This window comes from Hippopotamus amphibius, chromosome 15, assembly GCF_030028045.1.
Source record: "Hippopotamus amphibius kiboko isolate mHipAmp2 chromosome 15, mHipAmp2.hap2, whole genome shotgun sequence".
Classification (NCBI taxonomy): domain Eukaryota; kingdom Metazoa; phylum Chordata; class Mammalia; order Artiodactyla; family Hippopotamidae; genus Hippopotamus; species Hippopotamus amphibius.
This window is the reverse complement of record NC_080200.1, coordinates 17,461,939-17,475,487: the sequence shown is the minus strand read 5'-3', so window position 1 is coordinate 17,475,487 and position 13,549 is coordinate 17,461,939. Positions and strand designations below refer to the sequence as shown.

The 13,549-nt window shown below is 46.4% G+C and overlaps 1 protein-coding gene across 2 annotated transcripts; it reads right to left on the bottom strand.

Moving 5' to 3' along the window:
• Positions 1–1,592: 1,592 nt before the first annotated feature.
• On the bottom strand, positions 1,593–6,826 carry CIB3 (calcium and integrin binding family member 3). 2 transcript variants are annotated; one of them, XM_057708675.1, is made up of 6 exons: positions 6,776–6,826; positions 6,527–6,561; positions 4,738–4,849; positions 3,595–3,742; positions 2,918–3,113; positions 1,593–1,719 (listed from the first exon to the last, which is right to left on the bottom strand). In XM_057708675.1, the coding sequence occupies exons 1-6, from the start codon at positions 6,824–6,826 to the stop codon at positions 1,698–1,700; spliced, it is 564 nt and encodes a 187-aa protein (XP_057564658.1). In that variant the 3' UTR covers positions 1,593–1,697. The 2 variants fall into 2 exon arrangements, with proteins under 2 accessions (XP_057564658.1, XP_057564659.1); XM_057708676.1 differs by lacking the exons at positions 4,738–4,849; positions 6,527–6,561 and having other exon boundaries at positions 1,606–1,719.
• Positions 6,827–13,549: the final 6,723 nt, after the last annotated feature.

The following is a 13,549-nucleotide window of genomic DNA, read 5'->3' as shown; positions in this document are numbered from 1 at the left end:
ATTTCCGGTGGGGTGATCTGGTGATTTTAATAATAATAATAATAATAATAATAATAATAATAATAATAATGTTATACTAATGAGGTCTAGGAAACCTACTGTGTGCCTGGCCTCACACCAGACCCTCCATGTTCATTATTTATTTTATGCCTCTGAGCAGGCCCATCAGGTAGGCTCACTCTGCACAAGAAGAGACAGGGGAGTTCCGTGGCAGTCCAATGATTAGGGCTCTGTGCGCTCACTGCCAAAGGCCCAGGTTTGATCCCTGGTCGGGGAACTAAGATCCCAAAAGCCGTGCAGCTTGGCTAAAAAATTAAGTTAAATTAAATCAAAACTTAAAAAAAATAAAGAAGAGACAGGAGAGATGTGGCCAAGGTCACGTGGCTGGGGTGTCAGCAGAAGGATTTGAAGCCAGGTCAGTTTGAGCCCTTTCCCCACATAGCCTGGGCACAATGCATAGAGTACATCCTTGTCTGTAAACAGGGCTGTTCACGACTTGTGCAAATGGAGGAGATGAGACTTCTGGAGGGCTTGGCACAGAGTAAGCACTCCTGACGACAATGGCAGCTTTAGGAGAAGCATAGGAGGCCCTTTCCTTTAAAAAGGGAGAGGTAGCCCAGGGCTTGGAGGGAATCTTGGGCTGTGGGGCTGTGTGACCTTTGGTGAGTCACTAGACCTCTCTGGGCCTGTTTCCTCAACTGGAAAATGGGGAGAAGAGCAGTCCCTCTTTCTCAGGATAAACCAGCAGAATTCGAATAAAACCTAGGGCTTTGGTGCACACTAGGTACTTAATAAACGGGGGTTAGGGTGAGAGTGGGTGCCCTAGAAGTGATACACAGTGGGGGTGTCTGGGAAGGTCCCTGGGGGGCTGATCTCGGTTGCAGCAATGATCACTCCTTGGATTGATTGAGGGCATGGAATGGGCCCCCAGGATGACCACAGGTGGATTGGGTATGGGGCTTCCCAAATCTGCAAGATGTAGAGGTCTGGGAGATCTCTGCAGATGTAGAGGTCTCTGCAGATGACTTCCAGTGTGGCCTTGAGCAAGTCACCCCGTTGCCTCTGAATGAAGTGTGAGTTCTCCTCAGACAACCCTGCTGGGATATCACAGGCAACCAATGTGATGAAAGAATAACATGTGCTTCATAAACTGTAAAGCACTATGAACGCCTCAGTGAATGACATTCCTGCCACCACCCCCTCCCCAGAGGCCTCCTCTGGCAGTTCTAATGAATCAACGAGGAGGTGAAGCTTTAGTCCCCTTGAGGAATTCAGGGATCGAGGGGGAAAGGGGGGATTTGAGCAGTAGGGGGTAGGGTTGGACTTTGGGAGGCTCTGGGGTGGGACAGCACAGGCCTGATCTTCACACCTCGCCTCTGCCCACCAAGACCCGCAGTGAGGCACTTTCAGCCCTCACAGTGGAGAGACATCCAGAAGTCAGACCTTTCCTTGTACAACTGGGGAGGTCGTGGCCCAGAGACGGTGCAGCCACACCCAGGATCACACAGTGAGGACAGAGGTGAGATCTCAGGCCGCCTCCCTCCTTCTCTGCCAGGCTTAAAGTGGGAAACATGTCTTCCAAGCAGCTGTGACTCAGTGACGTGTGTTTATTCCCAGAGCCGAGGGACACTAGATTCCACAGTGGGATGAGGGGTCGCCCTGCCTTCCTCTGGCCTGGCTCCTCCTCCGCGGTACCCTCAGATACGGATGTGGAAGGTGCTGGGTGCAAAGAGAAAAGGAGTCTGTCAGTAGGCAGAGGGCACCCTTCCTTCATCCTCCTCCCCAACACTCCCACCGGTAGTACCCGAGGCAAGCAAGGAGCCACGGCGGGTGGTGGGGAGATGGACCCCCTCAATAAACTCCAGGTCTGACCCCCAAGGGGGTTGAGAGCACATCACTTTGGATCAGAGCTTATATCTTGGCTCTGCCCCAGACTCTAAGGCTACCCCTCTCTGGGGCTCAGTTTACTTCCCTGTAAAATGGGGATAATAGCTGTCCCTCCTTCATTGTGCTGTAATGAGGGCTAAAAAGAGGAAAACGTGCCGGGTGGGATACACAGTGGGTGCTCAATTAGTGGCAAGGGATTCATCCTGGTGTCACTATTCATGTCTCTGTGGCAGGAGACCAGCCTTGCTCATCCAGAGTAGAGGAAGGAGGCTGTCTGGGAATGAAAGGACACCACCAATGATAACAGCCACAACAGCAACCATACCACACAATTATTGAGCACCTACTGTGCGCTGGGCACTGCTCTAAATTCTTTCCATGTACTAGCTAGGAGGTCAGTCAACTTTTTTCTGCAAAGGACCAAATGGTTGATATTTACACAATGACTCAGCACCACCTTGTAGCTCAAAAGCAGCCATAGACACCCCATACACAAATGGGTGTGGCTGTGTGCCAATAAAACTAACAATGAACACAGAAATTTGAATTTCATATGGTTTTCATGTGTCATGAAGTATGATATTATTCTTATATTTTCTTTTCCCAACCATTCTTAGCTCACGAGAGGTACAAAAACAAGTGGTGGGCTAGCCCCTGAATTAACTCATTTAACCCACACTACGGTGGGAGCACTGATTCTGCCCTACAGCAGGAGCACTGATTCTCCCCAGGGCTGCCAAGTACAGTTGTACAGTCTGTTCACTGCAAAATATTCAGGCAAATGAGGACTGAAGTCCAACGATATTCCACTCACCCAAAGAGCTGTGTCCACCCACAGGAGGTGTCCACAGGGTCTCTAATTATCCCCATTTTAAAGACTCAGGGAGTGAGGCCAGGGAGGTTGGGAAAGTTCCCCAAGGTCACAAAGGAATGAACGGAGGAATTTTCACAAAGGGAGTCTATGAACCTCTTCCATAAGAGCCTCTCTCATACACGGGAACGGATTGCACAGGCTAGTGAGGAATGTCACCTGAGGAAGTCCGGCGCCCGCAGGATCATGTTCTGGAAGTCTTCCAGGGACAGCCGCCCGTCGTGGTCCCCATCGGCCTCATCCAGCACCTTCTCACACACCAGGCTCACCTCCTCAGCGCTCAGCTCCCCCTGCGTCAACTTGATCACCGTCTGCTCCAGGTCCCACGCACAGATGTAGTCGTCGTTATTAAAGTCTCCACAACAGAGCAGATTGGGGACATGGGGGTGAGGGGACAACAGGGGCAGGCAGACTGGGCCAGTTGTGGGCACATCTTGTCCCCATGTTACAGAGGAGGAAACTGAGGCACTGGAGGGAACCCAAGACTGTAGGGTAATAGCTGGATCTTGCTTTGGAATTGAGCAGGCAGGGATCTGCTGGGAGGTCATTCAAGATTTCAAAATAGGAAGGAGCGAGAGGAAATGTATTCTAGACAAATGACACAGCAGACACAAAGGCCCAGAGGCAGAAAGAGTTTGGTGTGTCGGGGTAACGGCCAGGCCAATGTGGCTGGAATGGAGTCAGCAAAGAGATAGGGTGGGAAGGTACCAGGGTGGGGTGAAGGAAAAGGCCAGGCAGGGCCTCGGAGCTCTTGGGGAGACATTTGTGACAGTAGGGCAGCCCCTGGCCCAACCCGATCTCGTTCCCACTTCCCCATCCCGGGGCCCTGCACACACCATAAATTTTAAAAGCATAGTAGGCTTTGAGGTCACGGGGAGCCATTTCACTCATCACAGAAAACATGTCCAGGAAGTTGTCCAAGGTCATATGGCCATCCCCATCCTCGGAGAAGACCTGGGCGATCCTCTCACGGAAGGGGTTGTCCTAGAGACAGGAAGCAGGAAGCCCATCCCTGACCAGGATCTTGGGGGAAGGGTTCCAAGTGGTTTCACTCTCAGCCCTGGGAACCTCTGAGTACCCCTGGGAACATTCAAGTACCCTTCACCAAGACTCTCTTCCTTCCATGATCCCTGGAGAGGACTTCAGGTAAATCCAATCTCCACCCCTGTGGTCTGGGCATTGTTAACCCCACTTCCAGCTTCAGAGGCAGTCATATGACCTGGGTGAGGCCAATCAGGGATTTCCTTTCACCTGGCAACAGTGATCACCTCTGGGATGAGCATGTGACTCAAAGTGGCCAATCAGACGCTGCCCTGGGAAAGTTTCTGAAAAGTCGGGGTGGAGGAACCTTATTTCTGCTTGTTGCAGAGAAGATGGGAGGAAACCTGGGGCAGCTGGTGTTTCCCTTCACTACTTCAAGAGAACAGGCTGCCTGAGGCTGATGCCTCTTCCTGGGAGAAGCTGAAAGATGGGGGGACATTCCCAAGCACATCCCCGGAGAGCCTGGTTCCAGCTGTACATGATACCAGCCCTCCCCTTGCATTTTTTTGTTCACATAATTCAACCCGTTCTGTCCCTCTTGAATGAGGTTTCTGTCCTTGTGATAAAATAATTTCTACTCACTGTCACTCACCTCACAAGCCCCCTTCAGAGTCACAAACTATGTATCATCCAGCTGAGAAGAACCTGCATTTAATAGCTTCTGCTATGAAAAGAAAAACTAGCATTCCCCGAGTACTTGCCAGAGCTTATGCTGAGCACTTTACCTATATTATGTCCTCTCATCTTCCCAACAACCCAGAGTTTGAATCCTGTCTCTCTCATGTCCTAGTGTGTGACTATGAACAAGTGTCTTAAGCTCTCTGAATCCCAGTTTCTTCATCTGTAAAATGAGAATAATTACAACACCCCCCTCATGTGAATGCAACAAAGCTCAGTCTTACTGCTTTTTCCCTGCCTGCCCCAGAGCCCAGGCATACCTTCAGCTCAGGCATGCTGCCGATGAGCTCATAGGGCACCTTCACATCCGGGCAGCTGGTGTAGTCAAGAGGAACAAGCTGGGGGGCCAGGTCCTGGTATCGATAGAAGAGCCTGGTGTGGGGAGGGAAACAACGAGGTCTGGGAGATGGGTGGGGGTGGCCTTGTCCCTAATGTCTCCACTCTTGCATCTGCTCACTCTACACTGAAGGATGCCAAGTCCCTAAGATCCATCAGCCCTGGGTCCAACCCTCATGCATGCAGAGCCAGACACAGACACCTCTATCTCCCTGGGCCCAAGGCCAAGGTAAAGAGAGGACCCCAGAGCTAAGGGAAACTAGAGTGAGGGAAGCAAGCCGAGGAGGAGGAAGGACTTTCTGGAGGAGGTGGCATTGGTACTGGGCTTTGAAGCATGAATAGGAGTTTACCAGGCAGATGGGGTTGACAGAAGGGAGAGTGCTTAAGGTAAGGTCATCTCACATTGAGCATTCAGAGACTCTGAGCCAATCTATGAATCTCTGGACATCATCATGTTGTTGGCAAGGCCCTGCCTCTAAAGATGCTCATCCTCACACTTTCTTTCTCTCCCTCCACAATGGGGAATGGGGTTCCCTCAATGGGATAGAGCAGAGACAAAAGTCTAATATTCAGGTACTTTCAAAGGGGTAAATGAGAAGTATTTTGCAAAACACCAAATGTCATACACACTAGCTAGATGGTGGGGCCAGCTCTCCACTCTAATGCCCTCACCTGGTGACACCATACCATCATTGCAACATGCTGAGCAGTAGCCTTGTGGAGACCATCCTTGATGAGTCAGAGGTCTCTGAGTTGCTAGGGACTGTCTCTGAAGGGGACAAGAGCCTCTGGGTCATATGATAGCTAGGCATTTGAGGAGGGAGTATCAGAAACTCCACTCCTGGGTCTCTTCAGAGAATAGCCTGGGTTTGGGTTTGGGTTTCTGTCTGGCTTTGAGCAAGTCCCCCTTCCTCTCTTCCCCCTTTCCCCTCGGTAGGTCTGTCTGTCAAGCAAGAAGCTTGAGACAGACAAAACGTTAGTCTCAGACTCCTTGGGGCTCTACCCATCTGCCCAGGGGCCTTGGGTCAGCTTCCCCTGTCTGAGCCTCAGTTTCCCCATAGTAATTTGATCACGATGGCCAGGGTGACCCTGTGAGCTCTCCTCACCCAGACAATGGGGCTCTCTGGTGAAAGGTGTGCCCATCAATAATGGATGTCCTGTGCCCACACAATTGGGGCCTTGGCCCCGATCACTCTGCAGCCAAACCCCAGCCAGCTTGGATTTCACAGCTCCAAGTTCATGGGTCGGGGCTTCTGGATAATGGCTCCATAGGCTGAGTGATGATGTAGAATACCCATCTATGTCTGTCTCGCTCACACCAGGGAACTGCAACTGCCTGCGGCCACCTCCTCACTCTCTAACCTTGATGTCAACCCCACAGCCTGGAGCTGGCTCTAGACTCTGCCCCTGGGCTTCCAGCCTCATCACACTGGCCTCAGGGGGATCTTTCTAACATGTTGATCCGCATCTCCCGGGCTCACACACTCTCTGTGGCTCCCTGCCACCTTTGGGAGAAAGCCCAAACTTGTCAGCCTAGAGGCGTGACCACAGGACCAGATGTGACTTCTCAGCCTTCCCGTCTCTGTGTTCATCCACTGACCATGCACGCGATCCCCCCATTACCGCTTTAACCCCTATGAAGCATTAAGCATGGCCCAATTGCAAATCAAGCAATGTAAAGAAAGCTCCTCCTCCCTTCCTCCCCAGACTGACCTCATGATTTCCTTCCTCGTGAAGAAGGTGCAGTCCTGCGGAGAGAGATGTCAGCTTGGCCCGAACCCTGCCTGGGGGGCCTGCTTCCTCTCGCACAACCCCACGCCCTTTACTGCCTGAAGCCACACACAGAGCCACCCCAGGAATGCTTGCGGACCGCACACCGAGGATGAAGGCATGCCATCCTCATTTCTTGGACCAGGAAACCAAGGCTCCAAACCCACCAAGGGCCCAGGCCTTTACCCCTACCTGATATGCTTCCAGCTGCTCGTGAGTGAAAACTGTCTGCTTGTTGCCCATGGTGAAGCCCACTGCCAGGACTCCGGAGCAAGCTCCCAGAGCCCCCAGTCTGCCCGGGGCCACAGCGGTTGCCAGGCTGCTGAGCACCAGTGTCTGGGCAAATCTCCCTGCCCTGGCTGTCACCTGCCCACCCTCCTCATCACCCCCAGCCTGGGTGAGACTCAAGTTACAGCTGAGCTCTCTGGGCAATAGCCTGAGTATGTCCACAGCCACGAGGGCAAGGAGAAGGTCCATGGGAGGTCAGGGCAGGCCTCAGTGGGGAGACCACACCTGCCACCACCAAGTGAGACTGGGGATATGGGACACCTTCGAGAGATGGGCAGGGTGGTGGAGAGGCTCACACCACATCCCTGGTCAAATTCCAGCTCTCTACCCACTGGCTGTGCGGCCTTAGGCAAGTCATCTGGCTTCTCTGAGCCTTATTTGTAAGATGGGAATTGTATTAGTACCTACTTCATAGAGTTGTTCTGAAAACTTAATGAGATCATTAACACAAGGCCCTGAAAAATATTTGACCACTGGATATAAGCCAGTTCTAGGCACATAACGATGAACAAGCTGGATGACGTATGCATTGGAGATGATGATGAGGACAATGGCAAAGATGATGTTATGGTTTGAGAAAAGCAATCTAATGTCTAAGTTTGGGTTAAATAACACCAGAGTTCTTTACTGCAGGACTTGTCAGAGCCTTTAATATGTTAATGTGCACCATGCATCCTCAAGAGGTAAATACAACGTAGCAGCTGCCAACCTAATTAAGATCTAGAATCCTCTTGGGCAGAAAATCTGGGAGTTGGAAGTTCCCAGCCTGGCACTCCCTGCGCTTCTCACTCTGGATCTGGCCTCCTTCCACGTTCCTCTTCTGCTCAGCTAGTTCCAGCCCCACACCCCAGGCCCCCTGAATCACTCTCGAGTCTTCCCCTTCCCTCATCCCACTCTCCCTGGCCTGGACCATCACAGTTCCTCCCACCAGGCTCCTCTGGCCCCTGCCTCAGCTTCCAACCTTTGACAACCGTGTGAAGCCGTCTTGTAAAATATGGCTATGATCAAGCCTTAAAGACCCCCTGAGGATGATTTTTTTTGGGAAAAAACCTGACAATATCAAGTGTTGACAAGGATATGGAGCAACTGAAACTCTTATACATTGCTAGTGGTGATGGAAAATGGTACAGCCACTCTGGAAGATGGGTTGGCAGTTTTTTTATAAAGGTAAACATATGCTTACACATAACACAGCAATCCCATTCCTGGGTATTTGTCCAGCAGAAATGAAGGCCTATGTGCACACAAAAACCTATATGTGCCCACAAAATAGAGACAATATCTGCTATCATATAATTGGTAAGGGACTAGTCTCCAAGCTATATAAAGAACTGTTACAAGTCTACAACAAAAAGACAAATAACCCAAGACAAAATGGGCAAAGGTTTGGGGGAGGGAGGGATGAATAGGTGAAACACAGAGGATTTTTAGGACAGTGAAACTACTCTGTATGATATTATAATGATGGCTATGCATTGTTATACATTTGTCCAAACCCATAGAATGTACAACACAAAGAGTAAATTCTAATGTAAACTATGGACTCTGGCAGATGATGGGTCAATGCAGGTTCATCAGTTGTGACAAATGCACTTCTCTGGTGGGAGATGTTGATAACTGGGGAGGCTGTGCATTGGTGGGGCAGGAGATGTAAGGGAAATCTCTGTACCTTCCTCTCGATTTTGCCGTGAACCTAAAACTGCTCTAAAAATAAAGCCCATTAAAACAAAACAAAATGGGTAAAGGATTTTAATAGACATCTCTCCAAAGAAGATATACAAATGGCCAATAAGCACATGAAAAGATGCTCAACATCACTAGTCATTAGGTAAATGGAAATCAAAACCACAATGAAATACCACGTCACACCCACGAGGATGGCTATGATAAAAAAGACAGATTAATAGGTGTAGCCCAGATGTGGAGTTATTGGAAACTTCATACACTGGCTGATGGGAATGTAAAATGATGCAGCCGCTTTGGGAGACAGTCTGGCAGTTCTTTCAAAAATTAAACTTAAGAGTTACCATATGACCCAGAAATTTTTACTTCTAAGTGGAAAGGATTGAAAATATACGTCCACATGAAAACTTGTACATGAGTGAAAAATAGAAACAACCCAAATGGCCATCAATGGATGAATGGATAAAGAAACTGTGGTCTATCCACACAATGGAATATTATCCAGTCATAACAAGGAATGATGCACTGAGTCATGCTATAACGTGGATGAACCTCAAAACCATTATGCTGAGTGAAAGAAGCCAGACACAAAAGGCCACAATGTTGTATGATCCCATTTATATGAAATGTCCAGAACAGGCAAATCCATAGAGACAGAAAATAGAAACATGGTTGCCAGGGGCTGAGGGAGGGGGAATGGGGAGTGACTGCTAATGGGTACAGAGTTTCTTTTTGAGGTGATGAAAATGTTCTGGAATTGAATAGTGGTGAAGGTTACACAACATTGTGAATGTACTCAATGTGAATGAATTGTGCACACTTTAAAGGGTGATTTTTGTGGTGTGTGAATTATATTTCAGCTTTAAAAATATTTGTACATAAATTTTTATAGCAGTCTTATTCATAATCTTCAAAAACAAGAAACAACACAAATGCCCTTCACCTGGGGAATGGATAAACAAACTGTGGTTTTTCCATACAATACAGTACTACTCAGCCATAAAAAGGAATGAACTGTTGATATACACAACGTGAAACAATCTCAAATGCATTATGCTAAGTGAAGGAAGCCTCACTTCTTTCAAGTGAGTCAAGAAGCCACCTACTGGATGATTCCACGTATGTGACATTCTCAAAAAGACAAGACTATAGGAACAGAAAATATATTAATGGTTGCCAAGGGCTGGGGGGTGGGAGGGGGAACAAGGGAATTTGGGGGGTGATGGAACTGTTCTATATCTTGATTGTAGTGTTGGTGACATGGCTGTATTCATTTCTCAAAATTCATAGTACTGGACAATGAAAGGGTGAATTTTATTGCTTATAAATACATTTTTTTTTCAATGAAGACAATAGGACTTCCCTGGTGGCTCAGTGGTTAAGAATCCTCCTGCCAATGCAGGAGACACAGGTTCGATTGCTGGTCTGGGAAGATCCCACATGCCGTGGAGCAACTAAGCCTGTGTGCCACAACTATCGAGCCAGCACGCCACAAGCTACTGAAGCCTGAGCACCTAGAGCCTGTGCTCAGCAACAAGAGAAGCCACCACACTAAGTCCACACACTGCAATGAAAAGTAGCCCCCACTCACCACAACTAGAGAAAGCCTGCCTGCAGCAACAAAGACCCAACGCAGCCATAAATAAATAAATAAATAAATAAAAACAGTAACAAAACTAATTTTTAAAGACCTCATTGCTCTCCATTGCCTCATGGTTGAAGTCCAGATTCCTATGCCTGACCCCATCAGACAATTTGTGATTTGGTTATGTACCCTCCTCCCATCAACAATTAATGATTGAACATCTACTATGTGCCAGGCACTGTCCTAGGTCCCGGTAATACATCCGTGAACAAAACTGAGTTCCTGCTCTCATGGAGCTCACATTCCAGTGGGCAAACAACCAAATAAACACATAATTATCAGGAATGCTAAGTTCTAGGAAAAAAAATAAAACAGGGCAGAGAGAGAGAGAAGTGAGGGTGAGCACTATATAGATTAAGAAGGGAAGGCACCTCTGATGGGGTGACATATGAGTAGTGACTGGAAGGAAGTGATGGAATAAGCTGATGGAAGAGTCCTTGGCAGTGGGAACACAAGTGCAAAGGCCCTGAGGCTGGAGCGAGCATCACATAGTTGATAGAGAGAACGAGCTGGCCAGTCCTCTACAGGGGCTCAGCAAGCACTAACTATGATTAAGTTAATTAATCATTATTAATTAAGCTGCTGTTCATGTCTGCTATTAGAGACTGCTTCTCTGGTACACCAGCTCCAATGATGGAATTTTTTTTCTTTTTTGCATCTCCAAGAAATCATTTTTCATGATATAAATAAATTTACCTTGGCATAGATCAATTTCAGCTTTATTATAATAAACAACGTCCAACAATACCTTATATTACATCCTGGACTTCAATCATGAGCAATGGGGAACAAAGAGGTCTTTTAAAAATCCCCTTACCATATAGGATACAGAACTCAGAATCATAATAATAAGAATATTGCATGTCATTAATCATGAGGGAAATGCAAATCAAAACCACAATGAGATATCACTTCACACCTGTCAGGATAGCTACTATCAAAAACAAGCAAGCAAGCAAGCAAGCAAACAAACAAACCCAAAGACAGTAAGTGAAGGTAGATCTCATGTTAACTGTTATTGCCACAATAAAATAAAATAAAATAAATAAAATAGAATAACATGCAACTACCATATGACCCAGCACTCGCACTCATGGGCAATCCCAGAGGATGTGGAGAAATTGGAACCCTTGCACACTGTTAGTGGGAATGCAAAAATGGTGCAGGCTCTGTGGAAAACAGTATGGAGGTTCCCCAAAAATTAAAAATAGAACTACCATGTGATCCAGCAACCCCACTTCTGGGTATATATCTAAAAGAATGGAAATCAGGACCTTGAAGAGATGTTAGCATTCTTAAGTCCATTTTAGCACTATTCACAATACCCGCAACGTGGAAACAGCCTAAAAGTCCATCGATGAATGAATGGATAAAGATGTGCTATTTATATAAACAGCGGAATATTATTCAACCCATAAAAAGAAGGGAATTCTGCAACATGTGACAATATGGATGAACTTCGAGGATGTTTGCTAAATGAAATAAACCAGTCACAGAAAGACAAACACTGCATGTGATTCCACTTATATGAGATATCTAAAATAATTAAATTCTTGGAAGCAGAGAGTAGAAATGGTTGACAGGGATTTGGGGAAGGAGGAAACGAGACTTACTAGTCAATAGGCATAATGCTTCAATCATGCAAGATGAATAAACTCCAGAGATCTGCTGGACAGCATTGTATCTATAGCCAAAAATAATGTGTTATACACTTTGTTAAGAAGGTAGATCTCATGTTAATTGTTATTGCCACAATAAGATAAGATAAAATAAAATAAAATAAAATAAAATAAAATAAAATAAAATAAAATAAACATGCAACTACCATATGACCCAGCACTCGCACTCATGGGCAATCCCAGAGAAATGAAAACTTACTCTCACACAAAAAACTGTAATGGATGTTTTACTCATAATAACCCAAAACAGGAAACATCTCATTTGTCCTTCAATAGGTGAATAGTGAAACAAACTGATGCATCCAGACTCACAGAATATTCAACAATGAAAATGGGATACACATGACAATTCAAATGAATCTCTGGGAATTATGCTGAGTGGGGGAAAAAAGGGCCAATCCTGAGAGATTTTTACTGTATGAATTCCATTTATATGACATTCTTAAAATGATGAAATTATAGAAATGAACAACAGATTGCTGGCTGCCAGGGTGCAGAGATGCAGGGGAGGTGGGTTTGGCTATAAAAGTGCAACCAGGAGAAACTTGGTGATGATGGAATTGTTCTGTATCCTGCCTGCAGCAATGTCAATGTCAGGTTGTAACATTGTACTATAACTTTGCAAGATATGACCATTGGAGAAAACTTAGCAAAGGGTAGATGGGATCTTTCTGTACTATTTCTTTGTTTTCAAAATATTTTATTGTGATGAAATACACATAATGTAATGTTTACCATCTTAACCATTTAAAAAAATTTTTTCAGATCTTTATTGGAATATAATTGCTTTACACTGTTGTACCAGTTTCTGCTGTACAACAAAGTGAATCTGCTGTATTTATACATATATCCCCATATTCCCTCCCTCCCACCCTCCCTATCCTACCCCTCTAGGTCATCACCCATCATGGAGTTGATCTCCCTGTGTTATGCAGCAGCTTCTCACTAGCTATCTATTTTACATTTGGTAGTGTATATGTGTCAATGCTACTCTCTCATTTTGTTCCAGCTTCCCCTCCCCCCCAAACGTAACCAATTTTAAGTATACAGTCCAGTGACATTAAATACATTCACACTGTTAGGCATCCATCACCACCATCCATCCCTATAGCTCTTTCATCTTGTAGAATTGAAACCCTGTCCCCATTAAACACGAACTCCTCATTCTCCCTCCCCCAGCCCCTGGGACCCACAATCCTACTGTGTTTCTATGAATTTGCCTATTCCAGGAAGCACACAGTATTTGTCCTTTTGTGACTGGCATCTTTCAGTTAGCATAATGTCTTCAAGGTCCTCCATGTCATACGATGTGTCAGAATTTCCTTCTTTTTAAAAGGCTGAATCATATTCCATTGCATGGATCTACCCTATTTTGTTTATCCATTCATCCACTGATGGACACTTTGGGTGCTTCCACCTTTTGGCTATCGTGAATAATGCTGCTGTGAACATGGGTGTACACAAGCAGTAATGTCCATTTTTTCTGTTCCAGGATCCCACATTGTGTTTAATCATCATGTCTCCTTAGGCTCCTGATCATCAGTCTGTTGGTTTCGGATTTGTGTGGGGGGTTGGGTTTGTTTATTTGTTTGTTTGTTTTGGGGTTGTTTTTGTTTGTTTTTCCATGACCTTGATAGTCTTGAGGAGTGCTAGTCATGTACTTTCTAGAAC